Here is a 22401-nt window from a genome sequence, read left to right on the forward strand (position 1 = left end):
CTGTGGGCAACGGGGTATAAGATGTATATAAGGCTATGGATAAGTGTTTTTATACATCCAAAATAAGGTGTCAATGCATTCTTTCCCCCCAGATTCACTCTCTTGGCCTAATATGGTTGGAGAGTAACTAAATATATTTACTCAACTACTAAACTACACCTTTGATACACTTAACCTTCACTTTCCATTCAGGCAAACTTCACATTTTCACTGCACTTACATTTCAAAAGATATTCTACTTTTAACTCCGCCTGAAGGTTTTAGATACACTATTAAAAAAAAAAAAAAAAAAAGATTAAGTTGATTTTATCCAAATTTTAAAGAAAATATCTATATAAAGAAAGCATAACTAACACAAGTTCGTTTTGTTTAATGTCAGCTAAAATCAACTAAATTGATTATGTGTGCCTGTTGTTGGATCTATGAAACCAGATAATGTGTTTTAGTTTGAGGGAAATTAGTCATTCAGATGATAAGAAAACATATTTTAAATGCATTGGCATTATGAGCACAATTGCATACATCAAAATGCATTCAGTTTATTCTAGCTCCATTTGAGTCAGTTTTGGCAATACTTCATGTAATGCAGTTGTTGTAAATGAAAATAGTGCATTTACTTCATAAATTTTATGGAAATTTGTCATGCAGTTGAAATGCGTAAAACCTACAAAATAAACAAAATTCTGTATTTTTGTGAGTGTACAAAATTAAAATGATCCATATTCAATGTTTGAGCAAAGTAACTAAAAGACAAGCCGCCAAGAGGTTAATGCATCAAGGTGCTGTCATATACGGGCATTTGATTGTATGCACTTTAATTGCAAACACTAAATAAATGTATTAGTCACCACTCAAATTTAGTACAATTTCAGTCTGAATAACATGTGGTCTCAATCCAAAAAGAGTTAAATGTACTCTCGAAGCAGAGTTGTTTAGTTGAATTTACTGAATTAAGTGTTGCAGTGTCTGCATCATGACATTTCACTGTGTATTAACTGAAAATAACTGTCACTTTGTTACTCCTAGCAGTGTCATTTCAAATTTACTCTGATGGATAGTAGCCAACCACATAAATTTAATCTGATCAGGGTGAACTCAACTCTAATCAGGGCAAACAGAAATACGCTCCTGGCACTACAAATCAGGCAACATACACAAAATATGTCACGTGTGTGCGTGTGTGTTTCTGTCTGTCTGTCTGTCTGTCTGCTTTTCACTATCTTGTTGCGTCATAACGTCCCAAAATGAACAGATCTCATGAGCAAAAAAGTTAGTGTTAGGAATGGGATTATGTTTAGGCCAAAAATGATAACAATTCAACACTTCCATGTGTGTAGTTTGGAATGACACCAATTTTTGTTACTTTTTAAGACAACATATGTCAATAGAAATGATATTGATGTGTTGAAAATGACACATCCTTTTTAAGAGGGCAGTGGATTGGGTTACCGGTTATAAATGTAAACAGGGATTGTGCAATCCAGATCACGTTTCCAGACTACTATCTACATGAAGATGAAACAGTAGAGAGATTTTCTACCCCTTGTCACAGAAATAGGTCAGGAGGTGACAACTCCCTCAAATATACAAACACTGCAAGAAATGTCATCCTTAAGTAATTTAAATTAATACTCACAGCTATAATCTTACTTATATGATAAACTTTGCCAAACAGGGTCAGATAATTCCACTTCCGCAGTTTCATTTGTGGTCAGGGATTTTCAATACAAACATGGCACACAGAAAATTACATTTGATTTAAGAAAATAAAAAAAGTTTGCATTTGAGTGGAATTTTCTCCCGAAATTATTAGATTAGTCTCTTGTCTGTCAGATTAGTCTCTCGTCTCAAGTAAAATAACATTTTAAGACTCAATACTAGACTAAATAATGGGATATTTTTGCAGTGTACATGCGAGTGTGTGTCTGTGTGTGTGTGTGTGTATTCCCTCTCTGTAATTCCCAATTGGAGCGACCTGGGCGTTGCCTATTCTGAAGTTTCAACCCATTCAGCTTGGTTTCGTCCCAGGGGCTCGTTCAGTGTGATGAAAACAAAGAGAGAAAGCAGGTGCTGGTTCATCAGGCTGTTTACTGACTGCAGCAACAGACAGTGCAAACACAGTAGCTTCTAACAGCCTACATGTGTGAAAGCAGCCTGTGTGAGTTTGCCGGCCGCCTGCCTTGGTGGCGAAGATCTTGAAAGCTGCTAAACTTGGAAGAGTGAGAGTATTGTCCAGTGTTTCTGCCCACAAACTGCCTCTGCATTACAAGGACGCACAGAGAGATGAAGTGCTTGCAGTTGCGCACAGTGCACACATTGCTTTTTGCGGCTCTCACCTTGGCACCACTGCTTGAAGCACAAGGCTGGACAGCACCAGGATTTTGCCATGGCTACAACTGCCCACAGTTCACTGCGGTTCAGATAAACCAGGTAGGCTCATTCATTAAAATATGACACTTTTTATGTCAAGGACTATGGGCAGGTTTTACACTTTTCATAATGTGTAGCCAAATAGCAGTGATTTTTTCCAAATGAAATATTGATAAAAAAAATAATTTGTAATATGTAATGTACTGTAATAGTCTATTGATTTCTTTTTTTTTTAATCAATATTTCATTTGGAAAAAATCACTGCTATTTGGCTACACATGAAAAATTTAAAACCTGCCCAACACATTTTGCCTCATGGCCTTCACCAGATTAGACTTTTTATAATGAATAGCCAATTAGAATTAAGGCTTTTTAACCTGTTTTAGAGTGAGACCCTTTTTCCCATAGAGCACCCAACCCTACTTTCTATCTTTAACATGAGAAACTAAGAAGCTTCCAGCCTCCTATTGCTCCTATGGTATCAATATAATATTCCTATACTGTCCTATAGTGTGTCTGTGATATTCAATATTGAGTTTATAGTGACCTTACTTATTAAGTTAACAGTTTGGCTGCGATATTTGAATAGAACTTTACTAGGATTGCTGTAGATGTTTTTCTTGGGAATGATGCAATTTTACATACTTTTTATGATTTGTATTGCTGTTTTGTAGGACACTGAAGAGCGTGCGTACACTGCCAGCCGATGGATAACAACCAAGGTCCCGAGTGCTGAAACAGAAGATGTGAAAGCAGGAAACTACAAGCTGTATAATTACTTCAAGGGAGACAATGAAGAAGGTGAGGGATGCTGTACAATTATCACAGCAAAACTATAAATCCCCATAGGAATATTATAAGAATGTTATGGGAATAGCATAGTGATACCACAAGAGATGAAACAGATATACCAGAAGGTCACTATAATCTCAGTGACTTCCCCAGACACACTATGAGCTCTCGGAATTTGATGGATTAGAGTGATTTTTGTTTTTAGTTCTAAAGATGAGTTTTACTCATCATAGGGGTCCTTTAATTTGAAAAGGGAGTCCCCAGAAGAAAATCCTAATCAAACTTAAATGGCTCATGATATCTGATATTTTATGAGGGTAGAGATGCCACTATGTTTCCCCTGAGGAACAAAATGTTCTCTGACTTACAGTAAACAATAGCAGCTGCTTAAGGCAGAGTGAGGCAGGTTTCACACTACAGCTTTTTTAGACTGTTGAGTCAAATCTTCCCACACCACACTGGGACAATTCCTCTGGTCTGACATCTGATGTTGAAATTATAAAAATAAAAACATGTTGACTAGCTGTGGTGAGGGAGTAATAGTGACACACTGAAGCGCAGTCTCCAATGATGCTCAGACTGCCAAGAACCTCGGGGTGATCCTGGACAACCAGCTGTCCTGCTCTGCCTACATTGCAGCGACAACCCGCTCCTGCAGGTTCTCCCTCTACAACATCCGCAAAATTCAGCCGTTCCTTACGAGGGAAGTGGCACAACTCCTGGTCCAGGCACTTGTCATCTCCCGCCTGGACTACTGCAACGTTCTTCTGGCCGGGCTACCTGCCTCTGCCATCAGATCTTTACAGCGCATTCAGAACGCTGCAGCCCGTCTGGTGTTCAACCAACCAAAATTATCTCACGTCACTCCCCTCTTCCGGTCGCTTCACTGGCTTCCCATCTCCGCACGCATCAAATTCAAGACACTGGTACTCGCCTACAGGGCAGTACATCAGACTGCCCCTCCCTATCTGCAGTCTCTGGTCAGGTCCCAAACCTAGCCTCGCTCCCTCTGCTCCTCCACCCTTGCAGGTCGCCTCGCCTCTCCATCGCTACGTGGGCTCCGAAGTTGCTCAAGTGACTCTTCTCAAACCTGGCGCCACAATGGTAGAACGAGCTCTCCCCTTCTGTCAGAACGGCCGAATCATTGCCGAGACTAAAGACAGACCCTCTTGAACTAACCTATTGTGTAACGATCTTCTTCCCCTTCTTCTTCTTCTTCTTCAAAAAAAAAGATTCAACAAATGCTACTTATTCCTATTAAAAGGCTTAGCTGATGAAGACTGCAATACACAGTTGGTTTCACTACTGTTGACAAAATGCTCTTACTGTAAGTCACTTTGGACAAAAGCATCTGCTAAATGACATAATGTAATGTAATGTAATGTAATGCTTTCTTGTCTCTCCAAGGAACTGATGTCCCCATGAATACCTGGCCTGTCCTGGTCACCATGACAGTGGGGGAAGACGGCTCAGAGAGCAACGTGTCTGTATCTTGGTTTGTGTCTGCTGACACGGTGCTGCCCAAACCCACCGACCCCTCAGTCACAGAGGAACTGAGACCTGCTGCCACCGTCTATGTCAGGTCAGTTGTGGTCCTTTGTAGCTCAATGGGAAGAGCATGGCATTAAAGCTCATGGTATACTTGCTGTGAAAACACATTTTGACAAGTTCTTATGAAAAAAAAGGACTTTCTATTTCAGGCGAGTTTGACTTTGTTGTATACCGCCACCTTTACACTTCTAGGATTGGGGGTTTGTTTCCCACTGGGGCCATCCATGCTGAAAATGTACGCACTCAAATTACAGCAAGTCACTGTCTTTCAACAACCTCTTTATGACCAACTCTATTTCTATAGGACCTTCAGTGGTTTTGTAAGCCATGCTCTTGGCCAGGATAACGCAAAGCAGCTCCGTGAGGCCTTGGTTCAGGCTGGGAAATCCTTTGAGCCCCACAGATACACTGGTGCTGTGTACGACAGTCCCTGGGACATCATCCATACTCACCACAATGAGATCTGGGTCTATGCTGCCTGAGTGAAAGGATATGACCTGTCTCACCAGTCTGTATAATATACATTCTATAGTGAAAGTGTCAGGCATTTAGCTGAATTTGCCTTGTTTTCTTTTTGCTGTATCATTTGCTTCAAAGTGGTTGAACATAAAGGCCAATAAAACCCCATCATGTCAGTCTGTTTCTTTGCCTAACATTCATCTTTTAATGTGAAATCAGTATTACTAACTTAAAGGAACAATCAGTAATATGGACTCTGTTGTACAACATCCCACAGAGTTATTATTATATAGCAATGGATAGGGTCAAGTAAAAGATGGAATCAACAGCTAGCGATGCTACGCTATCGGCTAACCCAGAGGTCTAGCAGCTACAGCTGTAGCTAACGCTACTAGCAACGGGTTGTTTGTGAGGATATTGATTGACAGATATTTATGCGCAGTTGAGGTGTGGCAAATGCTGTTTATGTATTGTAAATCAATAAAAACACATATATATTTGATCTAAAATGAATTTATTTTTAGGGCTTGACGGACATTTTCTTCCTCAGGGCACAAATACATCCTTTCTATTTGATCCCCATGAATAAAGCTCACACATTGATTGATACTGGAGTGAAAGTGAAGTGGGGGAGGGGGCTTACACTTTGCCTTTATTCAAAATCAAAGAAGGCATATAATATATAATATAATAATACAGTGGGTAATAGTTTGGTTTTCCCACTACTGATCATCGTTAGGCCTCTACATATAACCTGCTAGATTGTCTCTTGTCTCATTAAATATGACAGTTTACAGGGTTCCAACAGGCCATGAAGTTTGTGAATTTGAAAATAAAATGAAATAGGGCCTTAAAGGCTGATCCTTAGGGAAACCCTGTGATGGAGATTTATGTTGATATGGCTGCAGTTTAAAAATGAATGATTTCACCAGGATTTCTTGACTTGACAAGATCATGAGTAATAAATAATGCCTCTCTGATGTCTAATTTTGACCAATGTCATGTCCTACCCCAAAACATGAGACAACAAGACCTTGAAGGTCTTTGTATAGCCCTTGAATTAGATGTCCAAGTGAGTGTGGGAATCCTGAGTTTATCTGCCTCTGAAAATATTACACACAGTCCAACTCTAGCACTTGTATTTGCATAGAGTTGAATAGGACTTTTCACATGTTACATGTTGTAGACCTGTGATCACCATACATAACAACCAAAGGGAGTGGCTGAGGCCTTGTTAGAGAACAAGGTGTTCATTTGATAATTGCTCTCAAATGTTGTTTTTAGATTGTGCATAACAGGGATATTACTCAGCAGGAATGTTGACATGCAGTAGCTGACAAGACTAACAAGTTCCCATCCTTGAGGACATTATATGTAACTAAAACGAAGACTAAAACTAGGCATGAAAAAAAAATAGTAAACTGAAATGAAAATCAAAACTACACCTAATGAAAAAAGTCTGCCTCCAAAACTAACTGAAATGAAATAAAAATGAACCTGATTTCTTGTCAGTTGTAGTGTTTTGCCAGTTGCAAAATCCTTTCAACATGAATATGACCTGTTCATCTACCAATACATTGTCAATACACTGATATCTACTTTGCACATCCAAAGACAGTTTTCTGTCAGTTACCAACACACTCCATACAGGCATGACCATTGAAAAACTAAAACTTTAAATAACACAAAAAAACTATAGTCAAACTAGCAAACGCCATTTGAAAACTAACTGAAACTAAACAGAAATGGACATCAAATTTCAAAAGAAAACAAAAATAAAAACTGATGGAAGCTGTAAAACTACAATAACCCTGCAGCCATTTTATATCAAAAATATTATGACAAGTTGTGAACAGATAAAACACATAAAATGACAGATATGATAGCACATTGTACATCATAACAGAACATCCTGAGTACATCTGACACACATCTTCCCACAGTACATTATGCAAATGTACGTATTCATGCTCGTCATATCGTATTGGTCTTGGTCTTATCTGCTTTGTTGTTTGTTGTTGGCATGGGAATAGCAGAAGCCTAATGATTGCCTGCAGTGTGTGTGTGGGTGTGTGTGTGTGTGTGTGTGTGTGTGTGTGTGTGTGTGTGTGTGTGTGTGTGTGGGTGTGTGTGTGTGTGTGTGTGTGTGTGTGTATCTGTGTGTTAAAAAAAAACATACTTTTAGACTGGCTTTTCGAGTTGACACTTGATGCAAGGGCTTGAAATTTTAACCAGCCATTCAGGTAAATGCTGTTGAATTTTGACTTTATTCAGTACATCTATCACTTGTATTTCGCCTTCAGCTTTTCATTAACAGAGTGCGATTTCCTTAGTGTTTCTATTCCAAACACAATTATGTATGTGAGACTTTCTGCTACTGTGACTAGGAGGAAGCAAAATCCCTTGTCTGCCTCCTCAAGGAAAACAGCAGTGTGGGAGTGTCTTGTGTTTACCTGATGAACTTGTAACGTGGGAGGTGACATTCTTGTCCAGATTAAATCCACAGGACTGTACTGTGGTGTCACTTTGGAGAGCCAAGGAAGATGGAGCACCGGGTATTCATGTTGCCTTTTGCAGCTCTTGTCCTGGTGACATTTTCCGTACAAGTGAAAGGTTGGGATGCACCAGAATTTTGCCATGAATTTGACTGTCCTGAGTTCACAGTGGTTCAGAACAGCCCGGTAGGTGTATCGATTCAAATGTATTCGTCATTTTTTGGTGTCCAAGCTAGTGTAGTAATATTGCTTTTTTTTTATACTTATTTTTATAGGTTTCTACTGGCCCAATACAATTCTCACATAACATAGGTGTATGCGTTTTCTTGAATATTTGTAAAAAAAATAGTTGTGTTTCCCCATTTTCTACAGGAGTTTGAGGAGCGTTTGTACGTTGGCAGCTACTGGATTTCCACCGAGCTCACAAGTAGTAAGAAAAGTGATTTAATGGATGGATACTACAAGCTGAAGGATTACTGCGAGGGGCAGAAGGAAGCAGGTATGTATCAGGATCTGAATAAGACAGATGTGGAAGTCATACAATAGTTTGCATTGATAACGCTGTCAAGATCTAATCTGTAATGTATAGTGCAGTAAATGTGCTATTGTAAACCAAGTAAAGGGAGAATGTGGTATCACTTACAGTTTTTTACGATTGCTAGCAACCTTTTATCAGTTCTGTAGTCACATTTTCATAACTCTTAACACAGTTAGCACAACATCGGTCTGTTGCGGGCCATACCATTAACACATTTCTTGTTCCTTTGACACAAAATGCATTCAGTGAACACATTTTAAAAACTCTTGAATTTCTTTTACACACAAGCTCAACCAAAACCAAAACTATGGATTTTTACTGCCAAATTTACAGATGCTTTCACGCTGTATGTCAGAACAGATAACCTCATGTTCTAAACCTAACTTATAGGCTAAAGTTGAAGTGAACAGCAGTTCACATTGTATATTGAAACACAAATATATGTCCTATATTTTTTTTATTGCTATTGAGAAACTGATTGAAGTCATGCAAATAGACCAATCACAGCTGATTCCCGTCTAAGTTGGAGACATACCCAGGTGTTGAGGTTCTTTCAGTTGCATGACCATATACGTAAAAAGGGGACCTCTTTGGACTGATCATGTTCAATGTGGACACAGAACAATATAGAGCAGCAGAAAGAGAGGGTAGATTAGAAAAGGACTGTGTATTTTTCTTTTTTTTTCTTCTGTGCCTTTTTCTGTTTGTATATTTTATTTTTACACAACTGTAACCAGCAGCTATATTACAGATTTTTGTTGATCTCTTGCAGTAATTTCCTATTGCAAATACTGTAAAGCCTTTACTACAGCAATTCTGTCACTTATTCCTTTTTCATATACTGTACATTCTATAAAGTAAAGATGAGTCATTCACTTTTGATATAGAATGTTTGCAAAAAAGAAGCAAAAAAATGTGTACATTTACTACACTCAACAAAAGAAAAATGTGACTTCAAAAGAAACTTCAGTGCGAAAAAACAATTGACTATCAATATACTGTCTATTGTATAAGGGTAGAACTGACACATGTAAAGTAATGTATTTTCTGTAATATCATCTGCTGTTAGTATTTTGTATGTCATTGTGCTGTGATTGACTAAATGTTCCTGTTGGAAGAAAACATGTGCTAGAGTTTTGAAAGAATTATTTGATTTTGAGACATGTTTGCAGTGTTTTGGTAGAGTTAGTGTATTTTGACAAAGTATTCTTGCATTTTGAAAATTAGTGTTGGTGTTTAGTTTACAATATGTGATTTTGAGCATAAAATTAACTGTTTTGCCAACTGTGTGTTGTAGGTGAGTTGGCGTGTGAAGACTTTAGAAAAAGTATTATAAGTATTGAAAAACGCTTGCTAGCGATCGTAAAAAACTGTAATAAGTAATACTTTCACTTTAGTTTGTGTGATTCATCATGAGAAAATAACTGCTTTGTAATGTTTATTAATACCTCAAGTCCTCATAAGTAGCCTACTTTTACACATTATTCTATAGATCAAGGCTTTTTATTTCACATTCTGTCTTTGAACAAGACGCAGGTCTTTATTAATGTAATTAACGTAAGTTGTCAAGAATGCTGCTGACAATATCTCAGACCCCATGATAACCTTAGTCACTGCACTAAAGACAAAACAAAAATACAATATGATGATGGGAGATAGTTTGTTTTACAAGGTAAAGAAATGCAACAGTGTCATAGCCTTATTGTAGCCTATTGTTTTTTGTAAAACAAGTCAGGCCTCTTATTTTCTACTTTTTTGTGTTGACTTCACTAGTTATTCTGAAAGCCCAGTAAAATGATTCTAAAGGCTATGTAGGCTACTGTAGACAGCCAATACCGACCTCAGAAGGGATCGTGATGGGAGAATTTGACCAACTGACAAACAGCAGATTGGAGATTTAGTTAAAGCCTACAAACATTTGTTAGAGGCAGAGCTGCTCAGAGCAAAAGTTAGCTAACTGGTTAAGAGCACATGCAAGTTAGCCAACATTAGACTGAAGCCCAGTGAAAAAGTCAAGAGGTAAGACAGGAGGAAGCTAATGAAGCCTAGAGCTCTGCTAATAACTGAATAAATGCAATATAAGCTACTAAGTTCTAGGTTCTAAATCTAGGTTAGCTTGTTAGCCTAGCTCACCTATAAGTTCAAACTAGCCATGCTAGTTTATAGCTAGGTAAGCTAGTTAGCTAGCCTGCTGACCTTCAAACATCATGAATGTCATGGCCATGAAAGAATGAAAAACAAAAAAAGTCATTGCCATTTTTTATTTATATTTTGACCAGATCCTTCTTTGCCATTCAAGTTTGCTTGTTCTCTGAAGAACTGCTTCTTTGGCTCGGCCCACAGAGCAGTTTACAGAGCAGTTCTGCTGTTTGTAGAACTAAAACTCTAATCTGCTGACAAATAAGAATGAAAAAAAAAAAATACGGAGACAAAAAAAGTGAAAAAGTGGTTGTAACTGTTGACAATATTGGCTGACTATATTCCTTTGAAATTTTGCCTGTGTATCTTGGCCTTAATGCGTTCAAGCTCACACAAAAAGATGTTGCCTTTGTTGTCTTGCAGGTCATGAGATCCCCATAACCACGTGGCCTGCTCTGGTCAACATCACAGAGGCAGAAGATGGCTCAGAGACTAGTGTGTTCATGTCTTGGTTTGTTCCTCCTGGCACATCGCTGCCCACAGACACCGATCCCGACGTCACACTGGAATTCATTCCTCCTGCCACCGTCTACGTCAGGTTAGCAGCAGCTATTTTTATCCTACCATTTTTTTTTTTCAAACTAATTGTTGTTTATCCAGGTAACCCCCGTTTGGATTTATTATAATAATCATAAGCTTTATTTGTATTGCATTTTTTATAGCATAACAGAGTTTACAAACTAATGATGACATACTAATGTGGGAATTTCTTTTTTTTTTTTGTATACACTACCAGTCAAAAGTTTGGACACACCTGATTGAATGTACTATGTTTTTCATGATCTTAAAGCCATTTTGAGCTAAAGGCTTATGCTTAAATGCTTGAAAGTTGATTTTCTCTGAATTTTTTTCCAAAGCCTTTGCCTTTCCATCAAGGCAAAGGGCGGCTGCTTTAAAGAATCTAAAATATAAGATAGTTTTAATTTGTTTAACACTTTTTTGGTCGCTGCATAATTCCATCTGTGTTATTTCATAGTTTTGACGTCTTTAATATTATTCTAAAATGTGGAAAATAGTAAAAATAAAGAAAAATGTGGTGTGTCCACTGGCAGTGTATATATTTTTTTTTATTGATTTTGTTTGTAGGAATGACATAAGTTCCATATGGTTACACAACCCCAAAAAAATTACCAATATAGAAAAGGTAAAACGACATGAGGACAAGACAAGACAGGACAGTAAAGGACAGGACAAGATAACGTGGGTATTTCAATAATTGGATAATTGGGCATATCCCCAATGTCAACACAGTGGACGAGAAAATGACGAACAGAGAGAGTGAAAGAATAGACTTCCAAATATTTCACATTATCTAACACATTTTGTTGTTTTTTTGGTTTTTGTCTCATTTTATCTTCTTAAGCGTCTTTGGTGGTACTCCAAGCCATGACCGTGGCAGAGACACTGCGAATGAGCTCCGCGAGGCCTTGGTTCGGGCCGGGAAATCCTTTGAGCCGCACCGGTACATCGGGGCTGGGTACGAGAATCCCATGAACGTGTTCATTTCTCACCACAATGAAATCTGGATCTATGCTTCCTCAGGACAGCAGCCATCATCATCCTAACCCAGTAAACTGCACGCAGTATAGTAGCTGGGGTTTCTCTTTAATTTTCCTCTCAATCAACTTCTTTACAGTGATTAGAAATACTCACAAATTCAAGTCAAATTTAATCATTTGCACTTTAAATAATGCTGTATTCTACCTCACTGCAATCTTGGTAAGATGAACAGACACACTGTAGGTATGCAGCAGACACCTGGATGTCTGTTGCATGATGGAAACAGGTTTCAGGAATGTTGTGAATCCGCATTGGTAAGGTTTATTGAGGTCATGTTGACACAGTAATGATGATAACGTGTATGTTGTCTGATAACAATGTTCCTAACATCTGTGTAACTATAAATCAGAGAAGTCAATGCTGATACACAGCTCCCCCTACCTCAAAAAATAAACTGTTGACAATTTTATCAAAGGTTGTGGGTGTGGTTAATGGTAGCCTTAATCATATGTATTTTCTAAGTCTTTTACTGAGCCTAGTTTAGTGGTTAGTATTCGTAATGACACAACATTGTTTCCACTCCAGACAGAATCCTACCTATCTCTCTGTTGAATAGAGGGTTTATTATAGGTCAGCCCATCAGGGACTCCCAGCCAAAACGGCAAGCAACCTAATTGGGCTAAGGCACGTCTCCCCATTCACAGAAATGTGATGATTATCTCGTTCTGCTTCCTGGTCAGACTTGTTTGTGCAGAAGCAAAAAGCTGTCACCCAAGACAAGACAAGAGCCGAGGCAGAGGAGCTGTGTCAGTCAAATGATCGTTGCTAGAGAGAAATACACATATTGAACTGCATGCATTTGTGTAATTTTCTATTATTTTTATGTGTGACATGCTCAATAAATTAATCAAATCCAGTATAGTTCATGGCTCATTTGGGGTGTGACGCCTAATAGTAAACACTAGATGGAGCTGTATGTGTTGCTGAGAATGAGGAGAATTGGAGAATGGAGCAAATATAAAGAAAAGCTGAATTTGATTTTGATTTTTCGTCTGTAAGTGTCATACAGCTGAGTTGCATCATTTGTTCAATCAAGTATTTGCAATCACTAATCATGTTGTCAATGTTGGACGGATGTACATTTCTGGATGAGCTTGATTGTTTATATGACATTTGACACTGCATCAGTGTAAATGACTGTAGGCTACTATGTTTTAGACTATGTTAAAATTCAACTACTGACGCTAGCTTTTACTAGATATGTTAGATATAGTGTATAAGTCAGATGTGTTAACAAGACAGTGATGCTGGCCAGATAACTATTGTTAACTAGCTAACAAGCTGACATTATCTAATTATCATTATCTAAAGAGTCAGATGTATCAGTGATGACAAGATCAGTTCCCAGTCAAAAACAGCACAGAAATTAAAAATGTCTATTCAATTCTGTTGAGATTTGTTTAGAAATGCAATCAGCTGTAGACCTCCAACATGGCCAGCAGAGGGTGCTACATCACCTGAATGCCATCTACTGTATATGCACTCTTCCACCTAATTAAGTTTCATGTGAAACTGTAGTGGTTCTTGGGTATTTACCAATACACAGGATGTGATGGGATAATCCCTTGTAATAAACCAGGGTGAGCATCCATACAGAAGCCCCATTCAAATGTTAAAACAATAGATGTACTGACTCACAAATGGTGACCGTAGAGGACATCGGGCTACACATCATTCACCAGTCACCTCATCTAAATGTTACAGCGTTGAGTGTATAATTGCGGGTATGTCATTGGGGTTATCAAGTGGTCTCCTCCTATCACAGATTTTGCACTGAATTAAACCCACAACACCTTCACAAGGCTCAGCAGCAAGTTCCGTTCTGCACAGTATAGCTGCACAACAGGATTGTCAAAGGGAACAGAAACATCGCCTTGGACCTGAGCAGCACATCACTGTTCCTCACCACAGGACCCTCATACACTCAAAGGACACACTCAATCACCACAGCAACGGTTTCTATAGTGGGAAACAAGGCCCCGTGCGTCAGGTATGTAATCATGCTTTTATGGAAAGCTGTAATAAAGGTAGAAAAGTGTGACGGTATGACTCATACTTAATAAGGACTTACTCACCTATCTGCCCTTTTCTTTTACATGCCTATCAAGTTTCTGAGATGGAATGGACATTTTTAGAATCTGATTTAATGGCTGAAGTCTTTCAGAAAAGAGTACATAAGCTTTCCTCAGTTTTTGTCAAAATCTACTTCATTCACATGCAATAGACTTGTTGATTTTAGTCAGTGGCATCTAAATATAAAGACCAGAATACTGTCATTTTTGGAGTCTTAATTTGTTTGTTCCTGTATTGTCCAGGAGCAATACTTTGTTTGCACACTGAAAGTGAAAGTATTTACTCTGTATAGTGTGGACTATGTCTGATAATGATAGAAGGAATACCAGAATGATGAGATTTCTTAAGGCTGACATAATGCAGGTGTTGACAGAGTTGAACTCTACTCTGACATCACAGTTGTAATACAAACAACACACTTAAACCTAACATACCAGCTTCAGATTGAAAGGTCAGTGATACAGGGGAAATAATTTAAGGCAATGTAGATGGAAATTATTTCCTTCTGTATTGGTGGGAGTTGGCAAATGGGACAAAATAAGTGTGGATAGCATAATGAACAAAAATCTCACTGATAAAAACAACATGCCTGCAGTTTAGTTGAGTTGAGTTGTAGTCGTGGGGCCCTTGAAACCAGTTAAATCCCTGTTGTATAATTTCAAAACTGCATGAGTGTCGACAAGAAAAACATTTCTTGTCTTCATTTGTGAAAAACTGACTTTTGACAGATATGAGCAAAACTCTTGCCTCAAAATGCTGCCTGTTTCTTACTCTGTGCCTATTCAATCCAAGATTACATTTGCCGGAGAATAGTCAGCAGTAGCTGCTGCAAATGACAAAATAGAAACCCAGATATAAAACTGCACCTTACACTACTAAACACCCTGATGCTCAACGCAAGACCATTTCCCAATGTTGACTGGTGCTACAGTATTGAGAGCAGTTGAGGTTGTTTTGGTTGAGAAATGGATTCCATGCGCCATAACAAAACCAGTTACACCTCTCATCAGAAGCATTCTAAAAGGTGTGGTTGGAATGGAACAGTTGATAGAAGATGAAAAAAAAAAAAAAAGATTTGGGCAACATTTCCTGGTTCTTTCTCATGCCACAAAAGCAAGCAACACCAAAGGAGTGCTCATTTTACTATAGCAACTCTTCGATCATCGACCAGTGCCTCCAGAACTGAATGAGAAATGTCCACTGGTGAGTACACCCTAGAGTACGCCATGCTGTCTACCATTAAGAATATTTGATTTGTTTATGGTATGTATATAACAGAAGGGTGGCTCCAATTATGCATTGTCTATTAACAGATGCAGGTATAGGAACATCCTATATCTGCACAACATCATCCTCTTCAATGGAGGGCCGTCCAGGTTGTAACAAAACACATGACAGTATACATTACTCAGTGCTTTGTGTGCAAGAAAGTCAAAACTTTAAGAATCATTGAATCATTCTTATGCACATACAGTATACACATATACATATACATATATATATATATATATATATATATATATATATATATATATATACAGTATATACAGTGTGTGTGTATATATATATATATATATGCAGTATATATACGCACTGTATATACTGTATATACTGTATTTATAAATGTAATGGAATTCTTAACTGTCTCTCTACTCTCCCCTCTTCCACTCTTTCTCTTACGTGCAGATCTGGATCTCAGGCCAGATCTGAGACTCATTCTTGTTGGATCGCAGATGTATGGAGCTCACTCAGTTGCAAACACAATCTTAGGGGGAGAAGCCTTTGAATGGGGAAAAAGAACTGCTCATAGTGTGACACATGAGGGCCAGGTGAATGGAAAGGTAATTCAGCTGGTGAAAGCTCCGGTGTGGCTGAGGGGTTACCATCTGTGTGACACAGCAGAAATTGTGAAAGAGGAACTTGTGCTCAGTGTCACCCATTGTCATCCGGGACCCCATGCTTTCATTCTGCTAGTTGAGGCTGACCTGCCATTCACAAGCGCTTGTGCCAGAGCAGTAGAGGAGCACCTACAGCTCTTCGGAGAGAGTGTGTGGAGCCACACTATTGTACTCTTCACCTGTGTGGATTGGTTGGGCAGTACAACCATTGACCAGTACATTAAAGGTGAAGGGAATGGCTTGACACAACTCCTTAAGAGATGTGGGGACAGATACTACACCTTTGACAGCACCAAGGAATATGAAACTCTAAGTCAAGAGCTTCTAGTGAAGATCGAGAACCTGGTGGAATACAATAATGGCAGACATTTTGAAATTGAAGAGAATGTGCTTCAGAGAATTAGAGAAAAGAGGGAAGAAGTGAAACATAAAGCAGAAGCCAGAAGTAAGGAGAACAGAACACAGAAAGACAAGGCAGGTTGGTGAAAGTTTTCTTACATTTTCTGACCATGTATTAGTATAAGTATGTATAAGTGTCTCACCTTATTGTGAACTTATCTCTCACAGTTGAGCAAATCTTATCAGAAAAAAAAATCCGATTTGTGATTAGGATCTAACAACTGTTGAGGCATAAGCAGCAATGAAACAGCGGATACAATGTCTTCAGAAAGTATTCAACCCCCTTGACTTGACTTTTTGCACAGTTTGTGGTGTTACAGCCTCAGTTAAAAATGTATTAAAGGTCCCATATTCTACACTTTCCAGTGTTTTATTTTGTCTTGAGGTCCATTAAAAAACGTTTGTGTGGTGTCATGTACCAAAAACACTCAATCCATTTTGACACGTTCATTTTCCAGCATCTCTCTGAGCCTTACCAAGAACAGGCTGTTTCTGTCGTTGTGTCTTTAAGGCTCATTAATATTAACGACCCTCTGTTCTGATTGGCTAACCAGTTCGAGAGTGAAACGTGAGACATTGCAGCCCGGCAGCTACAGGCAGCGACAGGTAGGGAAAAATCTACGGTAAACCGCTTTGAAAAAAACGCTTTGTTAGCCTATTATTTCTTACAAAAATGAGCGTACCTTTGTGACGCCACAAAGTTTGGACTTCTGTAACTTTTTGGTTACTTTTCAAAGCGGTTGAGCGGTTATCATGGTTTATACCGGAGAGTTTTCCCTACCTGTAGCTGCCGGTGCTGTGGTGTCTCATGTTTCACTCTTGAAACGGTTAGCTAATACATAAACAAGAATGCTTGAAGCTGTAATCACTGCCAAAGATGTTTCCACAAAAGTTTTCACTTTGTCATAGGGTATTGTGTATAGATTTTTGACAAAAAAAAATAATTTTCCCAATTAATCCATTTTGTATTCAGTCTGGAACACCACAAAATGCAGAAAAAGTCAAGGAAGTTGACCACTTTCTGAAGACAATGTATCTTCTGCATCAGCAGAAGAAACTATCTCATATACAGTAGTGTAGAGTGATAAAAAGAGAGTAAAGTATACCTTTACCGGCAGGCAAATAAACTGTAAATGATCACTGTTTAACCTTTTCTTTAGGAGCACCCTTGTCAGAGTTCACTATCATCATGCTGGGCTGGGTTATTGCCAAGAAAAGTGCTCTGGGGAATGCCATTTTGGGCATTCCTGAAGTGGAGGGAAGAACAGAAACATGTGTAAAGGAAACCAGGGTTGTGGGAGAACAACGACTGACTGTGACTGTTGTGGACACTCCTGGATGGTGGAAATTCTTCTCTGCCAATTTGGTACCAAGTACCGTCAAATCTGAGATCATGAAGGCATTAGATCAGGACCAGGACCAGGATTGCCCTCAAGACCAAGCTTCCTCTAGCCGTGCCTTCCTCCTAATGATCCCTGCTGACACTTCATTTACTAATGAACAGAGGAAGATTATAGAGGACAATATGAAGCCATTAGGTAAGCAGGTCTGGGAAAACACCATTGTGGTCTTCAGCAACGGGCACTGCCTTGGAGAATATCCCATTGAGCAGCATATCGAGAGCGAAGGGGATGCTCTCATCTGGCTTGTGGAGAAATGTGGGAACAGGTACCTTGTCTTTGACGATGAGAAAGAAGAGGATGCTATTGACAGTCAGGTTGTAGAGCTGTTAGGCAAGGTCGAAGAAATGCTAAAGAAGAAAATGTCCAGAGGTCAAAGCCCTCAGACCTTAAGCACAACAGAGACTGAGGACCACACAGCAGCTGTAGTTGATGAGGATCTAAAGAAGATGGTAGAAGTGCTCTACAGAGTCTGGGACTGGGGATCATGGGAAACTGAAGAAGTCAGAAGAAGATTTGCTAAAAGATCTATACAAGCCATTCAACTTGGAAAAAAAAGCATGAACCCACCTTACAATAGTAAGTTTCTTTTGTTTTATTTGTAGACTTAAGCTAGGGTATTGCTTTTTTTTTTTTTAGAACAATTTTGGTAATATTTGTTTACATCATCCTTACCCTTACTGGGTTTCTGTCAATTGCAAGTATAAAATATTGTTCTTTCAACCTGTACTTCATGTGTCAAGCAAGCTAAGGATAGGGTTAGTTTTATTAGGTGAACTTACTAGGAAATCACACCCTTGCATTGACAGGTTCCATCCAATAGGCAGTTGATGAATTGGTAATAAATGAATGAGCCAATAGGTCCAACCTAACAGTCTTATATGATTTTTTTTTCTTAAATTGTATCCCTTTTTACTTAAACAAAAGAAATGACAAATTGATCTCTCTGACTCTAGTGAGTGAAGATGCTCCAGAATCCAAATTAATCCGTCTGAAGACGTACCATAACAGAGAAGAAATGGAAAAAGTGCTGAAAAAGGAAACACGTGGAAGAAGCTTGGAAGAGTTGATGAAGATTGCCTTGCAGGTATACTTTCGGAAAGAATGTGGAGCCTTTGGTGAGTGACGGTTTTCCAAATCATTTCTTGTAATGCTACATTAAAACATTATAAAAAAAACCATAAATAGACACCAAAAACACTTTACACGTTTACTTAACTAAAGCTTAAGATATCCTAAGGCGTTTTCCCAAGGAAGTACTCACCGTACTCACAGTGTCCTCACTAGTCGGCAAAAATATGATTGTAGTCTTGCTCGGCAGTTGTCTAGTCAAGGGAATCAAAGGGGAATATAACTCACTTCAAGAATTTCCATTATTTGTTATTGTCTAGGGCAGTTCTATCAGTCATGAAAACTATTTAGAAGTGAGAGAAATGTCATCAACAAATATTTTTTTATTTGTTTGTATTTTTATTTTTGTAATGTGATGTATCAGTTTCTATTGATATCTTCTTTTTATATTATAAAATAACTTTTGTTCTTTATTTTGTTTAGACATTGTGTCAATCATTAGTGGAAAGGATACATTCCATCAAGAATGGAAGCAGCTGTTTGAGAGAGAGTTGGCCAGACGAGAGGTGCGATTGATGGCACATGTCGCCCAAAGACGCTCCAGTTCGAAGGAAGCTGATGACGGTAAGCATTTGCACTTGTTGTACATACTGGACTCTATACATCAGTTGTTTCAAACATATACATGAAGAGGATACCTTGATATCTTTGAATGTAGCCTGGTGTTTTGGCATACTGTCTGGGTTCACAGTATGCCAAGTTAGGTGGTGATAGCCTAAAGGTTAGTGAGGCAGGATTGTGACCAAAATGTATTGATTTCAAATCCAAAGATCAGCAGGGAAAATCTGTGTGTGGGGAATGACGAGTAACGCTCTCCCCTAGGTCAAGGTGCTCTTGATCAAGGCTTCTCAGTGACTGACTGTGGTTTTATTGGGCAGGTCCCAATATAACTGCAGGAATGTGACATGTGATGTTGCTGAAAAAGAGCCTTTCCGTAGATAAATAAATGTTATTGCCTAAGTGAATGTTACTACACAGAGTCATTGAAATTTTTTGTAATTTCTTGTCAATGTCTTCATATCAGATTTGTCTGAGCCTGACCCTAAGAAGATGAAGGAAACCATTAAAAAAGTCTCTGCATGGGTGGATGGAGTTGGGACAGAGGACTCAGCAGTTTCAGGATTCCTCTCAGAAAAATGGACCAGTGACACAGAGGATTGCAAGGAAACTGATAGAGAAAATGACTATTAATAATCACACAACTTTTAATGTATTGAAAATGTCTTATCAGTCTTATCCATTCAATTGAACTGGGTATTTGCATATATGTGTCATATGTGTCATTTTTATTTTTTCATTGCGTTCAGGGGTGTAGATTAATTTAATAATTTACTTAGTTGCTGTACGTAAGCAGAGTTTAACTATATTTTAACTATATTTTAAAGCACAGACGCTACTTTTTAACCCAGTACATTAACAGTATCAAACACATTTAACAAGTTACTTTGTTGGATAGATTTTAGGATAGAAATATACTTCAAGCCAACAAACTTTGAAAGGCAGCAAGCATAACTGGATCGCTGTCCACTTTAGATTAACATAAAGATTTTAATGCACTTAAAATGGAAGACTTCCTTGCCATAAAATACAAGGAGATTATACAGAATATGTACTTTTACTTCTGATGCTTACATTTAATAGCAAATGCTTCAGTACTTTGGCTTAAGCAGAATTTTGAATGAAAGGCTTTTAATTTGACTAATGTGCTACTGTATTCTGTGAGGATATTTCTAGGACTTGGGCAGTAGGATTCTCCACAGGTATTTTTTTTTTTTTTTTTTTTTATGTTTACACATATTGTTAACTTGTAATACTCAATGGATTAGATCAAGGCTCACCAAAAATATGTGGTTTATAGGAGTGTTTTTATTTGCATCATTGACCATACCTGCTAAATCAGATACATTTTCCACTGTTTGGACATTGAGTCAAGATTTGTCTTTTGTTATTTTTTCACTTTACTCTATGCTCTATTCTTTTTTTCCTCATATCTCTCCTCCCCCAGGCAGTCTGTCTGTCAACTCTTTGTCCCATCTCTCTTTCTCTTTCTCTGTAACTCAGTTTTCAGTGTGTGGGCTTTGCCTCGCCTCAGATGACTTTTAAAAAATAAACCCTTTTCTTAAAGTAGGACATTCCCGAAGAGAACACCAACTCTGACTGTCTACCCTCTAAACTCAAGACTGGCTCCTCTGTCTGAAACTATCAGTCTCCTCCAGGGAAGAAAAAACCTCTTCTATATCATTGATGGTTTTCTTTTGTCCATGACAGATATGTAGAAACTAGAGAAACAGGGTATCAGCAGTCAGGCAAGGTGAGTCAGCTTTCAGCTTTTCAGTGTTTGAATGCGCCGTTAGAAACAGTCCAAACAGTCTTCCATAAGCTCAAAGATGAAACTCAATTAAAATATCTCTGATAACATGATTAAAATCATCATTAACAGAGATGTGCATCCAACCGCTGTCATGGCTACATGCTAAGATCATGCAACATCAACTCTTACTGGACTTTAAAGAGGCTGCTGTCAATACTAAATTAAAGGGACAGAGCTGATACTGTCAGAGCCCTGCAATTTTGTTGTGAGATGAGCCCAATGTGTACCATTTTCCACCTTTTTATCTGAAGAATAGAGCTGACCCACCTTTTTATACTGACATAAATCTTTATGACCTAAATTCATAGCACACATTGTAAGAAACATCAAACTGGGGTAACTTATATCAAGGTAGGGTCTTTTAAGGAAAAAGATTTTCTGCAAACGTAATTGATTTTGTTTGTATTGGTGGTTGTGATGCCATATGATGATCAGTGACTGGAGGTCCGATTTGGAAATCTGTATTGCTTTACAGCACAAAGGGTTATTGCTTTATGGCACAAAGCAGGAAGAGGGCGCTGTTCTTCCAGTGCAAACAGAGTAAGTTGCAACATCCTCTTTGCAATAGGAAGCAATGGTGTTATGTAAAATGTGGTCTTAATTTTGAGAAACACTAATACTAACAAGTGGCTACCAATCATCTAGACCATGGTCTCATTTGTTTTCAGTAATTATACCAAGGTATCACAATTAATTTGACAATGATATGTTGATGTTTAAAAATTATACATGTAGCATGTCAACTTTGCCTGGATAAATAAAGGTTCAAAATAAACTCAGTTTGAGGTGATGAATTATTTACGTTTTTTCTTTTATTATATTCATCTAACGAAAGTTTAAGTTTAGTAATTTTCCTAGTTGTTCAAACGCAAGGTTGGGGCTGCAATATGTCTGAAATACTGAAGGGAATAGAGAATCTAAACATAGAAGGTTGGTGTGTGTAGGTGTGTGTGTGTGTGTGTGTGTGTGTCTGGGGGGAGGGGGGTGATAGGGATGAATACAAAATTAAATCTGAAATAATCTCTTTCTCTCATTCTCTCTTGCTTGCTCTCTGTGTATGTCTCTCTATTTCTCTCTCTCTCGCTCTTTCTCTCTCTCTCTCTCTCTCTCTCTCACACACACACACACACACACACATGCACACCTCACACACACACATATACAC

General features: G+C 38.3%; 3 protein-coding genes across 4 annotated transcripts; all 3 read left to right on the forward strand.

Annotated features, from left to right (window-relative positions):
* Positions 1-2132: 2132 nt before the first annotated feature.
* soul2 (heme-binding protein soul2) lies at positions 2133-5195 on the forward strand. Its single transcript, XM_071916326.1, has 4 exons — positions 2133-2430; positions 3045-3171; positions 4570-4744; positions 5018-5195. Exons 1-4 carry the CDS (start codon positions 2284-2286, stop codon positions 5193-5195), a joined length of 627 nt encoding a protein of 208 aa, XP_071772427.1. The 5' UTR covers positions 2133-2283.
* Positions 5196-7677: 2482 nt separating this feature from the next.
* Positions 7678-12820, forward strand: LOC139925089 (heme-binding protein 2-like). The gene is made up of 4 exons (XM_071916323.2): positions 7678-7853; positions 8040-8166; positions 10768-10942; positions 11768-12820. Exons 1-4 carry the CDS (start codon positions 7716-7718, stop codon positions 11967-11969), a joined length of 642 nt encoding a protein of 213 aa, XP_071772424.1. The 5' UTR covers positions 7678-7715; the 3' UTR covers positions 11970-12820.
* A 2321-nt stretch (positions 12821-15141) lies between these two features.
* On the forward strand, positions 15142-22033 carry LOC139925086 (GTPase IMAP family member 8-like). Of its 2 annotated transcripts, none has more exons than XM_071916318.2 (6): positions 15142-15240; positions 15742-16413; positions 17495-18313; positions 18691-18852; positions 19289-19429; positions 19890-22033. In XM_071916318.2, the coding sequence occupies exons 1-6, from the start codon at positions 15231-15233 to the stop codon at positions 20054-20056; spliced, it is 1971 nt and encodes a 656-aa protein (XP_071772419.2). In that variant the 5' UTR covers positions 15142-15230; the 3' UTR covers positions 20057-22033. The 2 variants fall into 2 exon arrangements, with proteins under 2 accessions (XP_071772419.2, XP_078144830.1); XM_078288704.1 differs by lacking the exon at positions 15142-15240 and adding an exon at positions 15370-15413 and having other exon boundaries at positions 15724-16413.
* Positions 22034-22401: the final 368 nt, after the last annotated feature.

Source organism: Centroberyx gerrardi, chromosome 15 (genome assembly GCF_048128805.1).
Source record: "Centroberyx gerrardi isolate f3 chromosome 15, fCenGer3.hap1.cur.20231027, whole genome shotgun sequence".
Classification (NCBI taxonomy): domain Eukaryota; kingdom Metazoa; phylum Chordata; class Actinopteri; order Beryciformes; family Berycidae; genus Centroberyx; species Centroberyx gerrardi.

What these genes read in the sequence shown, in the direction of transcription:
- soul2 (XM_071916326.1), top strand. Translation starts at nt 2,284, where the DNA reads ATGAAGTGCTTGCAGTTGCGCACAGTGCACACATTGCTTTTTGCGGCT. An exon ending in CAAGGGAGACAATGAAGAAG is followed by an intron (nt 3,172 to 4,569) that starts GTGAGGGATGCT and finishes TGTCTCTCCAAG; the next exon opens with GAACTGATGTCCCCATGAAT. An exon ending in GCTGCCACCGTCTATGTCAG is followed by an intron (nt 4,745 to 5,017) that starts GTCAGTTGTGGT and finishes CTATTTCTATAG; the next exon opens with GACCTTCAGTGGTTTTGTAA.
- LOC139925089 (XM_071916323.2), top strand. Translation starts at nt 7,716, where the DNA reads ATGGAGCACCGGGTATTCATGTTGCCTTTTGCAGCTCTTGTCCTGGTG. An exon ending in CAGTGGTTCAGAACAGCCCG is followed by an intron (nt 7,854 to 8,039) that starts GTAGGTGTATCG and finishes CATTTTCTACAG; the next exon opens with GAGTTTGAGGAGCGTTTGTA. An exon ending in CCTGCCACCGTCTACGTCAG is followed by an intron (nt 10,943 to 11,767) that starts GTTAGCAGCAGC and finishes TATCTTCTTAAG; the next exon opens with CGTCTTTGGTGGTACTCCAA.
- LOC139925086 (XM_078288704.1), top strand. An exon ending in AACACAGAAAGACAAGGCAG is followed by an intron (nt 16,414 to 17,494) that starts GTTGGTGAAAGT and finishes CCTTTTCTTTAG; the next exon opens with GAGCACCCTTGTCAGAGTTC. An exon ending in TTCGAAGGAAGCTGATGACG is followed by an intron (nt 19,430 to 19,889) that starts GTAAGCATTTGC and finishes TCTTCATATCAG; the next exon opens with ATTTGTCTGAGCCTGACCCT.